This window comes from Colias croceus, chromosome Z, assembly GCF_905220415.1.
Source record: "Colias croceus chromosome Z, ilColCroc2.1".
In the NCBI taxonomy this organism is placed as follows: Eukaryota; Metazoa; Arthropoda; class Insecta; order Lepidoptera; family Pieridae; genus Colias; species Colias croceus.
The window spans coordinates 14,741,486-14,758,946 of NC_059568.1; the positions used below are offsets into that span (position 1 = coordinate 14,741,486).

General features: G+C 33.6%; 1 protein-coding gene across 1 annotated transcript in view; it reads left to right on the top strand.

Moving 5' to 3' along the window:
• Positions 1 to 17,461, top strand: part of LOC123705135 (dipeptidase 1-like) — a 118,192-nt gene that overhangs the window by 59,775 nt on the left and 40,956 nt on the right. The window contains exons 2-4 of the mRNA XM_045653777.1: positions 4,579 to 4,623; positions 11,588 to 11,729; positions 16,156 to 16,312. Coding sequence (XP_045509733.1) covers positions 4,579 to 4,623; positions 11,588 to 11,729; positions 16,156 to 16,312 — 344 coding nt within the window. The remainder of the gene's footprint in view (positions 1 to 4,578; positions 4,624 to 11,587; positions 11,730 to 16,155; positions 16,313 to 17,461) is intronic.

Below are 17,461 nucleotides of genomic sequence, written 5' to 3' on the forward strand. Positions count from 1 at the left end.
CAGACCAAGGCAGTGTTTGTATAGGTTCTGCAGTAGGCATTCCAGAGGCAGGCTTGGACCAGGTAACTGAATTACTATACATTATCATGTCTGGTACCAAGTTGTAGGGAAACAATATCTGATTCATCATTTACAAACTTTTGCGGGTGAGATACATTGTCAATAAGAGAATTATGTTGTGATCGGATCGTTCTATTTCGATGCTTATACATATTCATCAATTATTATTAAAACGTCCTTGCCAGTACATTTTGATTTTAGGAGTAGGTGTATCCTTAAATCACATTAAGCTATCTGTATATTGTATCTTAAAATAAAAGTGCTCTATTTTCTGAAACCGAAATAGGAAAATGATGCCTTACTAATGATGAGCTGCTCCGCGCGGTTTCACCCCCATGGCTCCACCTCTGTTGGTCGTAGCGTGATGATATAATGTACCCTATACTCTATAGCCTTCCTCGATAAATGAGCTAAATATTTTTTCAAATCGGTCCAGTACTTCCCGAGATTAGCGCGTTCAAACAAACAAACTCTTCAGCTTTATAATATTAGTATAGATTAAGATACATAAAACTGAGTAACTTTACATATATTTTATGGTTTATACGAGGAACATTTAACACGATAACAAAAATTTCTTTCATTAGGATTTCTATGATTTCCACCAGAGTTATGCAATTAGCTACAGTAGTCCAACAGGGCGTTGATGGATTAGCCACTCAGTCAGAGAGACATCGCTTGGTCTTTTATTTATTACCAGCAGAGCTCCGTCTGTGCTTCACATATCTTATATGTCTACCTTGCCGCTTCATTGGGCTATTTCTGACACCATTTATGTGAGCTCTGTGCTCATGGATTTTGAGTAATGCTTGAATAGTAAGAGTGATTTAAATAACAGAAATAAATATCTAGAAATACAAGGACAAAAATATAGACTACACTCCAGTAAAATGCTTACAGATAAATAAGACTTTTCCTTATACCTATATCTTGACACTGTTCGTTCACTAAATAACCCTTAACAATAGTTTCCACAATGCCACTTCGAGACAACATTTTCTCATTAACCCTCTTAAAAACCGTCTCATAGCCTTAAAAACGTTTATTGTAACAGTTTTGGACCGCAACTACGCCTAAGAAGTACCGCAAAGAGCCCTCATAACTTGTTACTCCGAAGAGGACTGTTGAGGACCTAACTGAGCGGGAAACTGTAATGAACACATAAGGGTTCCATTTATACTAATTGCGGTGACATGACGTCACGAGATGACGTCATTTGTTTTGTTCTAGAATGTACGCATGGCCTGCGTTATGGCATGCCTCTTGGTTGAGATTACTAAAGGTTTGAATCAGGAGTGATGTTCACGTACTGTTAAATTGTTGTTGTAGTACTAAGCCGCCAGTTAAGATGAGTCCCTAATGTTAATAGAGAGAAAATGGACTAAGATCTCACCTAAAATGTTAAATCTCGTACTAAACATGAGCTGTCACTTGTTCTGATTTTATAGTAAAATCGTTTGACGACAATAATTTAGAACCCTATGTGTATGTGTATTCATCTGATAGCTATATTTAATAATAAGATACATTTTTATTGAAAATTATTCATCAATAACTAATCATATCATAGTCATTTCTTTACTGTCAAATAAACTCAATTTTTCTATCATTTTACGAGAGAAAATACGGAGATTTTTTAATTTAATTATTCAATAACTGAACGTTGTTAGCGAAAAACTTTAAAAAGAGTGAAGAAAATTCAGAATAAAGCTGTGTTTGAACGTAAAACAATTTATAAAATTGTGTACAAATAGTGGGACAATATAAAACAAAACGCCGTTCGACCTCTGAAGAGAAAACATTAGCTAGATTAAAAAGGTAATGACGTATTTTAAGGTAAAGTAAGGTAAGATCGGAGGCAGAGAGCAATAATTCGAAGCCGTGTCGCGTAAATGTTTTATTTTATCCTCAGCACAGATACCGGACAATTTATTGGAGAAATATCTAGAATTGCCCCTTTTTACTTTTCTTTAGTGGCTGTTTCGTTTATATTTTGTTTGCATGAAAAATAGGGATTGTAAATCAAGTCTCAGATTGGATGGCTCTGATAGAGAATCTGTTAATGGATTTCCTTTTTTAAACTGCGTTTTCGTTCGTGTAACTGAATCGTATAAAAATGTTTCATCAAAAATTTTATACGTAGATTCTTTACGGGCTATTTTAGTTGAGAAAGAATAGATGATATGCGTACATAGCGAGGTTAATTGGATTCATTTATACTGTAGCGAACGATAGTTTTACGCAAAAAGCCTTTCAAAAATGCTTTTCTATTTCATGTTGTTTGTTACATTACAATGTAAATTTTTACAGTAACATAACGAGACAATCAAATCAGTTGGTATATATACATCTAGATTCGTATAAAACCTTTGACCCAAAGTATTTATTCAGACCACAATCACGCACCCTTCAGATGAAGTTCAAAGGCGATGTATCACGGAATGTATATACTTAGTGTACTTTGTTTCTTGGCTATTAGCTGTATTTTATATGTGTGGACATTTTTATTGCTCAACTTGGATATCAGTGTACGTCGCTATTGTATATTTTCTTCTGGAACGTTCTAGACATTATAGAGATAGGCGAAAGTGAGAGTGCTCTTAAATATTGCTTGACGCGTCGGTTTCTAGGGTTTGTTTTTTTGTAAAAATGTTGAGTTTATTTTGGATAAGTAAAAAAACGATATATTAGTTTTTATGCATAAGTCATTTATGTGAATAATATCATAAGGTATAGAATCTCTATATAATAAAAGGTCTAACTTAGTGTTCATCGTAGTTAGAAACTTGAAGCTATATGTAAAAAAAACTATGTTCAAAACATAGTACCTATTCATAAAAATCACACACTATTCCACATAAACAAAACTTTACAAACAACTAACTAAAAAAAGTTCCAATGTTACATTTCTGTTATCAAAAGAACAAAAGAACGCCTGCCAACGAAGTTTCTTTTTTTCTATTCGTACAAGAGCACGCATTGGCTTTGCATAAATAAATTCAGCATACTTTATAGGTTTCATAACTTGTAGATGCAGAAGCAATACCGTCAGGACCGACTGCGGTTCCGACAAACTACCGACAATTTAAAATATAAATTTCCCCCCGTCATATGTTCGTAGAGATTTGCAAATAGCCTTGTTAAATTTGGACATAATCCAAATGCCCAGTTTGAACTGGCACTACGACAAACATTGCTGATTTCATGAGCTCAATATACTTCTAATAATGACCTGTTTACTGATTAACTCTGGAAATTTGATCAAACTATTTGTGATCATTACTCGTACATTACTAAATGAAATTTTAGTTGATAAGGTATTGTTTTACTTTGACTATGCCATATATGTAGCACAATTGACTTTCAGTTACGGAAATAAAACTAGTGATGCGCAAAAATCAACATCAACGTTACCTTTTCCGGACTTATTACTAATAGATAAAACTTATAGCGTAACTGTAGGTATATTATTCTAATTTCTATTAAATATTATGTATTGTATAAAAAATTCTTCCTACCAAAACTATTTATCCAGTTCATAACTTCGCTTCCCTCATCAAAGCTTCACAGAAAATACGCTTCAACCGAAACAGATCTATTCAATACAATCTGGATTCCTTCATTACCTCAAGCAGCCCTGTCACTACACACTTCGGGTTAATTAACGCCCGTAGTGTCTCTAAATGCCACCCCGGGGGTACATTTTAATGATTACTTATTTCTCGACGGAAACTTGGACCGCAGTGGATAAATCTGAGATTCCTTTACGACTTAAAAGTAGAAAAATCTCACTAAAATGCTAACTAAAAGATACTAATCTAGCTTTTGCACGCGGCTTCGCCCAGAACTTAACAAATTGTGTACTAAATCCTTCCTTGTATTGAGAACTACGCTATCCATTGGTCATGATACCAGATTGAAAATCGAAGCTGTTCTTTTTGAACATGTCGCGAACAGTCTGACGCAGAGAACTTTGTTTTATAATATTATGTAGTATTGATATAAGAATATTATAGTCTAGTACTAGAGTCATGTGCAAGTCACACTATGCCAGAATTAAATCTACACTTTTCCGCGCTCTTTCGTTGCAGATGACATTTCGATAACTAGTCTGAAAAGTTTGAACGGTTTTTAAATGAATTAATATACTTTTCGCAAGTTTGATAAGGGACTTTGATCTTTGAACCGATACTTTGAAGGACGTTTAAAATGTTAATAGTAGACCTATTATCTTAATAAACACATTTTGTAAGAGGGAATTGGAAAAGTATTATTTTTATTTTAAATTAAAACGAAGTTGAGATAAAATATTTTATTTAAAGTAAAATAATAATGTCGAAGATAATAGTGTGTTTTAATTTAATTTTATTATTGTGTATTAATATTGAATTTATATTGCGTTAATCCTCTTAAAATTATCATTTACAATGTTTTTGTCAGTTTATAAGCTACATAAGCTTAAGGTATGTTATATGTATATACTTGAAAATTATAATAATTAATTTTATTTGCCCACAGGTCATGCCCCTCGGCGGGTGACGAGGATTCCGAAATTACCAGGAAGTAAGTTTTCACAATGAGTTAGTGCTGATTTACACAGGGTCAGTAACTGACTACAAATTCGAGGCAAATCAGTGCTGACCCGAAAAAAAACCCCGTGTAAACAGATTTGAAGTCAGTACAGAGGCTTGAAGTCTATGTAAACAGTTAAAGTCAGTCGCGGCGCCGAATTTCGGCTTGTCTACTGACCCTGTGTAAATCAGCACTAATGCGAATTTCCAAGTATTTTGATGTAAACAAGCCAGCGATAGAACCTATTTATTTTTCATTTCTTTAAAGCATAAAGCAAAATACTAAATTATGAGAGGTAAGTAATAAACCCATTCCAAAGTTATTATCTTCTGTTTATATAAACATAGCATAGCAATATAATTTTAAACTTATAATGAATATCTCCCGATCGAATTGGAACGCACTTTGTATAATAATACCTAGAGCAGGCGCCAACTATACTGATCTAAGTAGTTTTATTTAAAAAATTATAATAGGTACCACGAAATCTATGAAAAAAAATCGAATTTTTTACTTGGCATCTTAAAGTAGAAAACAGAACATTCTGCCCTTTACATAGGTGTGAGAAAATTCTTCACACATTTAAAGATATTTGATGATATATAAATATATGACACATTACACACCAAGCATAGATTTTGCCAATCTATAGATATAGTTACTTACGTGAACTAACAGTCGAACATCCAAATAACAAGATACACTATCTAAATCTTATTAGTAACTGTTTTCAGTGCACTGTATAGTATAATTATCACTAGTTTCAGAACATTAATAGGTATTTCTCCAATTCCTGTGAATTTCTGCCTTTCACAATCTTGTCTGTCTTTATAATTATTTAAACGAACATAGAATTTCCTCATAAACTTTGTTATTAACAAGAACTTTGTTATAAGTAGCAAGCTTCAAATGTCAAGTTCACTTCAAAGTTTTCTTTCGTAAGTATTATTACTAAGTTTTCAGATTAAACTGAGTAGTAATTTCACTTTATTAGGGGAACATTTATTTTATTCCTTCGTATATGTTTGTAAATACATATGATTCTTAAGGAAACTGATTTGAAAAATAAAATAAGAAGCATCTAATTAAAAAATTAACGAGCATATTATTTTATTATATTTAGAGCAAATTTAATTTAAAAATTGGACTACATTCAACCGACATAGGATGAAAATCATGGCCATTATATTAGACAAAATACTACATATAATATTGACGGACAATTACCTTCTGGATATGTTCTCATTAGCTAATGTGTCAGTTAAATGACAAAGAATGCGTTAAAGTTAATTTCTACTTATTAACCTAACCGAAACCGTTTCTTAATATTTGTTCGGTGCGAAACATTTTGATTCCAAGCTATATTTCGATACATCGATATGTTGCTATAGAGGAGAGAAATAAACTAACGCTTCTCGCAATAACTATTAATAATACATCACTAGGCCCGGCCAGTATATAAGTAATGTGCCAATCTTGCTGACCTCCAAAGTAGGGCAAATTCTCCGTTACAAAGCCTACGGCACGCATACCGAATAACAAATCAGCCGCTTACAACAATTGTTTATTGAATCCTCTTTGATATTCGCATAAAAATGTTAAGGATACCAAAGATTTTGAAGGAAATTGCAGGCACTTTGGTTGAAATATCTGACCATATTATATAAGCGTTTCGACATACTAGTGTAGGAATTCGAAGAGAGGTCCTAATTATGTGTTAATTTTCATATCAATATCAGTTTGAACAGAAGGTAAGCAAACATATGCGTCATTGTGGATAAGCTCTGTCTATAAGCCTCCATGATTAGTTGCAGTTCTGTTAAATCATAATTAATTTAGTTATTGAAACAGGTAAATTTTCAAACCCAATGGTAATAGCTCTGAAATTTGGGTACCTAATTACGAACACTTTTCTTTTCTACTGTATTAATAAAAATTCCTTCGTGCTTAACATTGGTACGCAGTTGCAAAACTGGATTCTAGAAAGAACTAAATCCTTTTAAAACGCATTAACTATGTTTAACGTCAATGTTTTGAACAGCAGAACAGCATTGCCTTGCAGAAACTTATTAAGACAATTACAACTTCCTAACAACTTCAAACTGCCATGAGTCTAAGCCGGCTATTTACTAGACTGTCTTAGTTTATTCAGACTGGAATACAACCTTTAAGTTTGTAAAATCACTGCTATATACATCCAATATTCCACATTTCACATGCCTAAAAGTTAAGCGTAGAAACATCAATAGATATGATGAAGTTCGAATAGTTGAATCATTTCAAAACTCTCTTGAACTCGAGAGCTGGAGCGCCCATTCGATTGAAATTCGATTTGTTTGTGATTCTAATTCGATCTATCCATTAGTTCTCGAGAGGAATTCGATTTACTGCAATGAATTCGTTTGGGAGTATCGATTTAATCAGATCATTTCAACTGTAATTTTGTGGAGCGATTCATAGCATAAGAGTTCTCATATCAACTCATATGCGATGTCATGTATGCTGTAAGGTGTTTGAAAACGACGGAAGGAATGAAGAAATGAAATAGCATAGCATTATGCTGTGGAGTGTATATAATACTGATATTTAAAAGTGAAACCAATATTAAAATAAAGGAATTGATAAATTGTGAAAAATTAAAAATATGTGGACGATAGTACCTACTCATCAAGAAAATCTCTCAAAGCCTTACTTACACCTGCGTTTGCATATTAAAATACTAATACAATCAATAAACATCATAAAAAATTAAAAAGTTAGAAATTATATCTATATCTTTTATATATAAAAATGAATCCCAAAATGTGTTGGTAAGCGCATAACTTGAGAACGGCTGGACCGATTTCGATAATTCTTTTTTTATTATATTCCTTGAAGTACGAGAATGGTTCTTATTTAGAGAAAACGTGAATATGTACCACGGGCGAAGCCGGGGCGGACTGCTAGTATGTATATAAAAATGAAACCCGTGTCGCGTTGTCACGGCATCACGTGTGAACGGCTGAACCGATTTCGATAATTCTTTTTTTATTATATTCCTTGAAGTACGAGGATGGTTCTTATGTAGAGAAAACGTAAACATGTACCACGGGCGAAGCCGGGGCGAACCGCTAGTCACTTATAAAAATATACAATCATTTACAATGGCCCTATGTATATTGAATAACAAATCTATTTTAAGATGTAGGTACCTAACGCCCTGTCTGAATATTGGAGGTTAAAACCCTGAAAGTTAAACATAAAAACACGTAAAGAATACTCTTTTCGAAGAAGTCCATTTTTAATTGTAAGGAATACTTTTGGTAGAAACACAGAAAAGCGTACATTAGTATTGAATACTTTTGCACATATTCAACCATCAATTAATAAATAACCTACTTAAAAAACTCTTTTAAAAATACAACGAAATTTACTATGTCCACAGTTATCTAACATTAAATTGTTTTATACGAGATACAAAAATAACGCATTTGAAACGGCACCTGGAATCGACACTTTTATAACAATGCACTTTTCATTTTACACGTTACAGCAATTTCTGATTTATTAAAACCAGCTTTATTGTTTTTCCTTTCCAGTGTGAATGTAGGAAGATATTATAATAAACGTTTAATAAATAGAAACCAATTATTTGCTTTAATAGATAGAAACATGCAATGAATAATATTTTAATGATCAGTACGAATCTATACTAATCTTCTCTAATATATATAAATCTCGTGTCACAATGTTTGTCCTCAATGGACTCCTAAACCACGTAACCGATTATAATAAAATTCGCACACCATGTGCAGTTCGATCCAACTTGAGAGATAGGATAGGTTTTATCCCGGAAATCCCACGGGAAAGGGAACTATGCGGGGCTTTCTCTGAAAACGCGGGCGAAGCCGCGGGCGGAAAGCTAGTAATATTATAAAGTTGAAGACTTTGTTTGATTGAATGCGATTATCTTAGGAACTGCGGGTATGATTTTAAAAAAAAACTTTCAGTGTTATATAGCCCATTAATCGAAGAAGGCTATAGGTATAAATATTATCATCACAATACTACCAATATTAGTGAAGCAATGTGTGTAAAGCCACGGGCGGGGCTAAAGCTAGTTACGAAATAGTTTTAACTAGCTTCCGCCCGCGACTCCGTCCGCGCGGAAAAATTAAGAAAAATTACGATTTATTTTTTTTCTACGTATTTTTCCGGGATAAAAAGTATCCTATTTTATGCCCAGGATAATAAGGTATAATTATACCAAGTTTCATCGAAATCGAACCGTTAGTTTTCACCTGAACATACAGACAGACAGACAGACAGACAGACAGACAGACAGACAGACAGACAAAAATTTTTTTAATCACATATTTGGGCTTGGTATCGATCCAGTAACACCCCCTGCTATTTATTTTTTCAATATTTTCAATGTACAGAATTGACCCTTCTACAGATTTATGATATGTATAGAAGAGCATGGATTTCATTAATTTTATATTATTTATCGACTGTACGCATTTCGCTATGTCAAAGTTTAATATTTTGGTAATTGGTGAAATGCTAGTTTCTATACAGAAATGCAAATCATGTTTCCATACTGAAATTATATATTGAATTGCTCATATTTAAGGCAAGTTTGATTATACATCTTAAAACCATGCATTGTAATGCAGCCTTTAATCTTTATAGGTTAGGACTATAGGGTCTATCGCTGAAGGTATTTTTCATACAAATATTATTCACATTTTTCACTGATCATAAAATTTAGACTTTTCCCTTTATCCTTCATTAGAAAGGTGAATCCCAAGAAATCTCTTGGTTTATGTGTTTTTGTAGAAATGCCTTTGTGTTCTAATTCAATGAATTATTATTAAATATTCAAAGCGAGAATGAATTCAGAGAGTTCTGGTTTCAGAATGTAAAATAATGGTTATTAAACAGATACAGAGGAAAATGTTGATGTTTGACCACTAAATTATTATGAAACAATTAAGGAAAAGGGTGAAAACTAAACAAAAAATATAACATAAATATATATAACATAATACAACACCAAAGTTAAATTTTAATAAAATATATGATTCTTTCACGTGTTCCTAGAAAAAAGGGTTGACAGATAGACATATTATGGTCAAAAAAGTATTCCTCAAGGGCTTAGTTTATTTCCGTTTGAGATACGGAACTAAAAACCCGTATATTTTCTGAATAAATAAGTAGGTAGTATTTATATTAAGGTCTGTTCATCACTTTCTTCGCTAAAGAAAAATCAATATCCGCCTAGACAATTAATTTCCTACAATTTCGTTCTATTTCACGGAAAGAAGAAGGAGCATAAAAGCACAGATAAAAGCCTTAGAACACTACCATGTGAATTGGAAGCTACGCGACCTGAATTTCATCCTCATTATACATAGATCGGCACACTTCATCGTGTACGCAATTTCATAAATCTTTTCATGCATACGGCGTAATGTATCGTGTTCTGTGAAAAGCGACGATGCGACTTTGAGATAAAAGGTTCTGGTAGTTGGTAATAGCTCTCAATCGTGCGTTGTATGAACATGTAAATCTGATTACAGCTTGCGCTTTTAGTGTAAGCACTGATAGTTTTATTCAAAATATGATATTGTAGACGGTAAGTGCTTTTGTATAACCGAGTTTTAACCAAGTATTAAATATATTTGGGGAATTTTATCAGACATGCTTTACACAGTGAAAGTTGTTGCGGTTTTGAACTTTGGAGTGTTGAGATGTTTTGTAGACTGTACTTATGTATTTTCACAGCGTCGCTTATTTATATTTTTAAATATATGATAGAGGATATTCGTCTTTAATAATTTTCATACTTATCTAAAAATATAAACCGAAACAAAATCTTTAGATTGAAGTATTTTACAAGATAAATATTTCATAAATAGTTACAGAAAAATAAATCTTGTAATATAAAATGTACAATCGATGTGGGTGTGTGTGTAGGATAAGTCCTTATTTCATCTACAAAAAATTTTCTTGTCGAAATTCGTTATGAATATTTACATAAATATAGAATTTCTATTTTCATGTCATTAATACGTTGTTATTTTGTTAATAATTTCTACGAAAAGCAAAGTAAAATGAAGACCTACATTATGTTTGGTTTTTTGCTAAAAATTCATAAAACATTTTAGAAACACTATTTTTTTTTTCGTAATGAACTTTTATAATTCGACGTTGAAACTGACATAGCGACGTTATTCCATAATCAATTTCCGACTTAATTAAAAGCAGTAGAACTTCATTTTCCAATTAAGGTTCGAGATGACCCTGGCCATTAAAAATAGACCTTTGTAAGTCAGGTGTTGTCATTTCTATCTATCACTAGCCGCGCCCCGCGGTTTCACCGGCGTGGCTCCGTTTCTGTTGGTGTTAGCGTGATATATAGTCTATAGCCGTCCTCGGTAAATAAGCTATCTAAGACCGAAATAATCTTTCAAATCGGACCAGTAGTTCCTGAGATTAGCGCATTCAAACAAACAAACTCTTCAGGTTTATAATATAAGTATAGATTTAGAGTCATGGTTCTTTTTCTTTTCTTTATTATGGCAGGGCAAGGAAAAGTGACTTAAGCTGGCTTTACATGTTACTCCCTTTACATCTTCCAGCGACCATAAATAATCTCACATCCAGGACTTCATTTGTTAATTCAAATGAACTGTATCCAGTAGTGCTTTTGAATCGTCAAAATACAGAACGAAATTACTTACCACTGTTTTCAAAAGAATTTTTATAGAGCAATAATGCCTCGGATCACAGGTCTTTACCCCTTGGCTGGATTATAAAGACAAGTCATTTTTTATGTCGAAGCAAGCACCAAATAATTTTAATTTCGGAGCAAGCAAAACGCTTACCTGATGATATGTGATCACCACCACCCATAACTAGAAACACAGGTGGTATTACAGAAAGTTATTAACAGGCATTATTTCCACAGTGAGGCTGATCCAAGGCAGCCAGAGACGGGCGGTTGGCTGCGTCCTGCTGGCCATCATGGCTGTGGTAGCAGCTGCGTCATACGACCGGGAGAGGCTAGAGATCGCTAAGCAGATCCTGGAAGAAGTACCGCTTACGGACGGGTGAGGAATTAGTGCCTTTATAGTTGTAAATTAAGACTGAGTCGTTTTGGGTTGCATGTAGAACATGGTATAAGTTGTCTTTTAAAATATGTGTAGCTTTACAGAATGACAATTTGACTTGAGAAGCTTAAAATTGTGATATTAAGGATAAATATTATATGAACTGAAAGAAAATACATAAATTTAATGTTATTTATAGTTAATTCTGTAAAAATAATATCCGAAGTAATTAAAATGTGTTACAATGCGAGGAGCACACACATTTTAACATTTTAAGGAAGAAACACATATGCACTTCTATTTACCTACAATAGACTTCCATTTCTGCACACATAATCTTAAATCTACATCACCACAAAGGGTATCACACTACCAAATAAAAGGGTATCCAAACAGCCATTAACATATAGTTTGTACCATACTAACTACTCAATACTCATAAGAGTAACAAAACTCCAGTTGTCGGGAGTCCCCGAAGTTCAATTTGTCGTTCTGCTTAGACCGCTATTTACACTTTTATATGTGTTTTATATACGTTATATGTGTCTTAAGGGAGCTAGTGAGACCTTGTACTAAAATAGGAGTGTTTTGAACTTCTTTACGCGTAAGAATACGTATTTTGGGTGGTTTATTACGGATGGAGTAACGTATTGATAAAGTTCTTTTGAAGTGAGAGGTTCGGTGCCAAAATGATATGTTTGATAATTGTTTGGAGAATTTATATATCAGGTTCTGTCTGTAACAAAGTGAACCATTTTGTGACAAATAATTTTTATTTCAAGTAGCTTCTTTTCAATGAATTTAAATAGGTAAAAACAATCCATATTTAGTTGTAAAATTAAAGTCTATCAATTAACTAAAATAAACCTGATATAAGATTATTATCTATGACTCTCATAATTTTCATTAATATTCTCACCGAAAAATATAGATACCTATTTCCACTTCTATAAGTGTGAAGATAATTAAGAAAATGAAGCAATATAGAAACTAGATATTCGAATTACATTTTCTACCTTTTTTCAGTAATTGTCTAGTTGAGGCAAAACATAATAAAGATAATGTAGCGAGATGGAATTTTTCAATACAGATAGATTGAAAATTCCTTTAAATTAAACGTATTTCGAAGTGTAAATCGCTTGAAACGTCGCGTCTGGTTAGACGATAATGAAGATTTATTCTTCGTGGTCCAAATGTAACGGTGAATAACTGTTTCTTATTTCCTTGCGGTGCTATTGTTTTATCGCGATTGAAATAATGTATGATTAATAGCACTACATAGTATAAAACAGTCGCTTTCTCTGTCCCTATATGGCAGGGCAAGGGTTATGTATGCTTAAATCTTTAAAACTACGCAAAAGATTTTGATGCGGTTTTTAAATAGATAGAGTGATTCAAGAGGAAGGTTTTAGTATATAATTTAGTAGTTAATAGCTATGATGATTTAGTTTTCCATTTCAAAATTCAAGCGGCAATTGATAAGTCGTGGTTTTTCATGTATAGATACAGATTACAGATACTGGAGAAACTTCAGGGATTTAAGGGACACATCCTGTAAAACTTCAACAATAAAAATAAAACATACATTCAAACCCACATAAAGAAGGACTTTAATATAATTAACATAAAAAAGCAAATTAGAAAAAAGACTACTTAATGTCTTTTAAAATCACAAACTCGATTTTATTATATTATTTATTTATCCAGTCCGTACGCTATGTGCCTTGTTTGTAACAATATAATATTTTCATAAACAATGTTAATAATATTCCATTATGATTTGAAGTATGTCAGCCTCAGGGCTGCAGATATTTGGTTAAAATACCAGCAGTCCAATAAATTATATTATATTTGAGTAGGCCCGCTCACGCCGCACCAAAGAATTTCTATGCAATTAAAGTATATTATTATAATAAACAAAATATTTAGATAGAGCAGAGTATAAGGTTTCATTGCTATCAACCTTTAACACGTTAAACGCTTTAAGAAAAATCGAGTATTTCCATTCAGGCCACAAGGCTCATCGGTGAGCCTTATCATACCGGACCATTCGAGCCATGGTGGTCACCCGTGAGCCGCGTGACAGGTCCAACGTAAACGCTTCCCACAAGCCACAGACTGCAGCTATGAAACAAAACGCGTATGGAAGTGAGCCGCGAGGCCCAGTAGTCGGTACGGACTGCGTGGTTTTCAAATCCGATGGAAACTTACTAGTTTTATCCGGGTTTTTGTAAGAATGCTAGGGTTGTTGTTGTTTGCGATGCTTTCTAACTGCGTTAGCTCCTCTTGAGTTAGTTCAAAATCATCAAAATCATCCATTTTTAGGGTTCCGTACCTCAAAAGGAAAAAACGGAACCCTTATAGGATCACTTTGTTGTCCGTCCGTCCGTCTGTCAAGACCCTTTTTCTCAGAAACGCGTGGAGGTATGAAGCTGAAATTTATATCAATTACTCAGGTCTACTGTCCCTTGAAGCTGTGAAAAAATCAAACTTCTAAGCCAACGCAATCAAAAGATACAGCCGTTTATGCCGCAAATTTTCGACGCTTGCAAGGGAATCAAAACCTACAGGGTGCTTCCCGTGAACTCAGAATCTTGAAATTTGGTACGAAGCAACGTCTTATAGCATAGATAAAGGAAAAATTACGAAAACCATAAATTATTTTTAGTTACATCACATAATATATTTTTTTTAATAATTTTAAACTTACTACCCATTTCCTCATAAACGCGTAGAGGTATTAAATTGAAATTCATACCAAATACTCAGGTCTATAATACCTTTAAGCTGTAACAAAATCAAACTTCTTGTCAACGCAATCAAAAGAAACAGCAATTTAAGCTGCATATTTTGAAACTCGCAAGTACTCGCAAGGGAATCAAAACCTAAAGGGTACTTCCAGTCGACCTAGAATCTTGAAATTTGGCATGAAGCAACGTTTTATAGCACACATAAAGGAAAAATTCCGAAAACCTTAAATTTTACGGAACCCTCGATGCGCGAGTCCGACTCGCACTTGGCCGGTTTTGAAGAAAAAAGCGTAACCGATCCTCACTACTCGACGTAGCGTGCGGCGCCGTGGGCCGTGCGGTGACCCCGCGGCCCCCCGCCAACGGAAAATACAAAATCCTTTGCATGAGGCCACGGGACTCACCCGTGAGCCTTATACAATATCTTAAAAACTAGACGGTAAAAGTCGTTAGTTTTGATTTATCATACGATTTACTTAATTTTATGAACATTGGGATTAAAATTTTAAGTTGATGAAAATTACCGATTATCTGATTACGGCTTGGCTCGAATGGAAAAGTAAGCTGGGCTCACCGGTGGGTCGTAAAGCGTGCAACGTGTTAAAAACATTATAATAAAGGTACCAGTATCTACATATTATCAGTTTTTTTTTCTTTGTCTGTCAATGTTTGTTTTTCTCTGTCACGAAATATAAAAGCATTATTTTATGTTTAAGTAAGAGAAAACTTCGGCCCTTAATATAATTAGAAAATTAAAAATTAACAACAAAATATTTTAAAGTATTTTAATGCTATATTCGGCAACATCATTATAGACCATAATTATTTCTCAACTCCAGTTTATAGATTAATTTTATTAGGTAGCTATTTCATTTACTTATTATTCTTCCCGTCAAGCGCACGATAATGTATTATCTCTAAGCGTATTGACGGTTTCTGTAACAGCTTTTATATAAATTGACCGCAACTCGTTTCTTAGCAAATGCGGTCGAACCAGGCTATCTATCAAAGATATTCACAATAGGCCAAGATAGGGCAAGTACCCCACGCAATCAGAATAAATAGGGAAGGGAAAATGTTTTTCTCCGTATTTAAAGTATAGCACTCTATTCATGTATTCTTTATTGGTAGTTTTCCTTGAATAATCTATTTTAGTCTCAAAAACGGAGGAGTTTTATGTCTAATCGTGGAACTACTAGTTTAGCTTATTTCTCAGTATCTGTATGACCTTATAGAAAGATATCAGAGACAAAGTGTTTATAGGTTTTTAACTAAATTCAATATAACAAAATGGAAACGTTTTCAAACAGTTACGGTAAATACTGTACTCGTTTGGCAAAAGTCTTTTATAGCCGTTTAAGTGATCATGAATCTATACCACATTAGGACTTATCTCGACGGGCATCGATTCGCTTCCCGCTTTAAATGACTGTGCGTTAACCTTCGTAACAATTTAAAGACTATCAACTTTGCGAATAAAGAGTAGGCACGCCACTTTTATGGTGCATTTACGCTTTTAAATAAAGAATATACGATGTTCTTTGATAAAACGACGTATACTTCAAGAACACATTCGAGAACAATCAATCATTTGAATACATTCCAGAACATCCTCGAACGTTCTGGAACATTCTAAAACATTCTAGAACATTCGATACAAACAACCCCTTTTCCAGGCACAACGACTTGCCGTGGAACATCCGCAAGTTCCTTCGCAACCAGATCAACGAGTTCGAGCTGGACACCGACCTGACGCAAGTGGAACCCTGGTCCATCTCGAAGTACTCCCATACTGATCTTCCGAGGCTGAGGCAGGGCATGGTTGGCGCTCAGGTACGTTACATGATAATACCAATTTCGATAATTCTTTTTTTATTATATTTCTTGAAGTACGAGGATGGATCTTATGTAGAGAAAACGTAAACATGTACCACGGGCTAAGCCGGGGCGGACCGCTAGTCCATACTAATATTATAAATGCGAAAGTAACTCTGTCTGTCTGTCTGTCTGTTACTCAATCACGCCTTAACAACTGAACCAATTTGCATGAAATTTGGTATAGAAATATTTTGATACCCGAGAAAGGACATAGGATAGGTTTTATCCCGGAAATCCCACGGGAACGGGAACTATGCGGGTTTTTCTTTAACTGCGCGGGCGATGCCGCGGGTTAAAATACTTAAATGAAATAATTAAATGTCCGGAGGGATATGAAAAATATGTTCTCTAAAAGTTTTTCAATCCTTTTTTAGTATTCTAGGTGTATAGAGAAATTGAAAGAATCATAAAATTAATAATTAATTATATAAATTAATCATATTTATTGATCCATAAAATATAGAGCTGTTATTAAAGAGTTGTGACTCTTGCTGATATTTTTACTTCTGTTTCAATGTAAAACCTCAATGAAGAGAAATAAATAAACAAACAAAATGAGAATCGAAAGCAATTAGCATTTTCTTGCAATCGTTACAAGGGTCAAAGAGCTTATTTTTAAAAGACATTTTTCAATCTCTCAGTACTGGAGACGCTATTCATAAGTACAATAATTAGCTGACGACGCTTCAGAGAAACGTCGATGATAAAATTATAAGATTGGAACAGAAACATTGACAGAAAGGTTGTCCTCCTTAAAATGAATAGAATATTGTATAAAATGTCCGGGAATTTTATTATTAAATAGAAATAGAGACAGTTTCAGATCACTGAACGCGAAAGACAGGAAATATGATAGTTTCTGACGCTGTATTTCTCGATACAAATGTATAGACATGTATCGTAGGGTTTAAAAAATTTGTATAGGAATATTCTGCAGGTGCATTACTATTCATGTATCGAGTAGGTATGTTTAATAATTACTGTTCTATATATTGATAATAATTATTTTAATTAAGTAACGTTCTACTTTTCTTTTAGTGTTAAACTTTAACCATCTCATAGGTACAATGTTATTAATAATAGGTATAAAATATATTCGGGTAT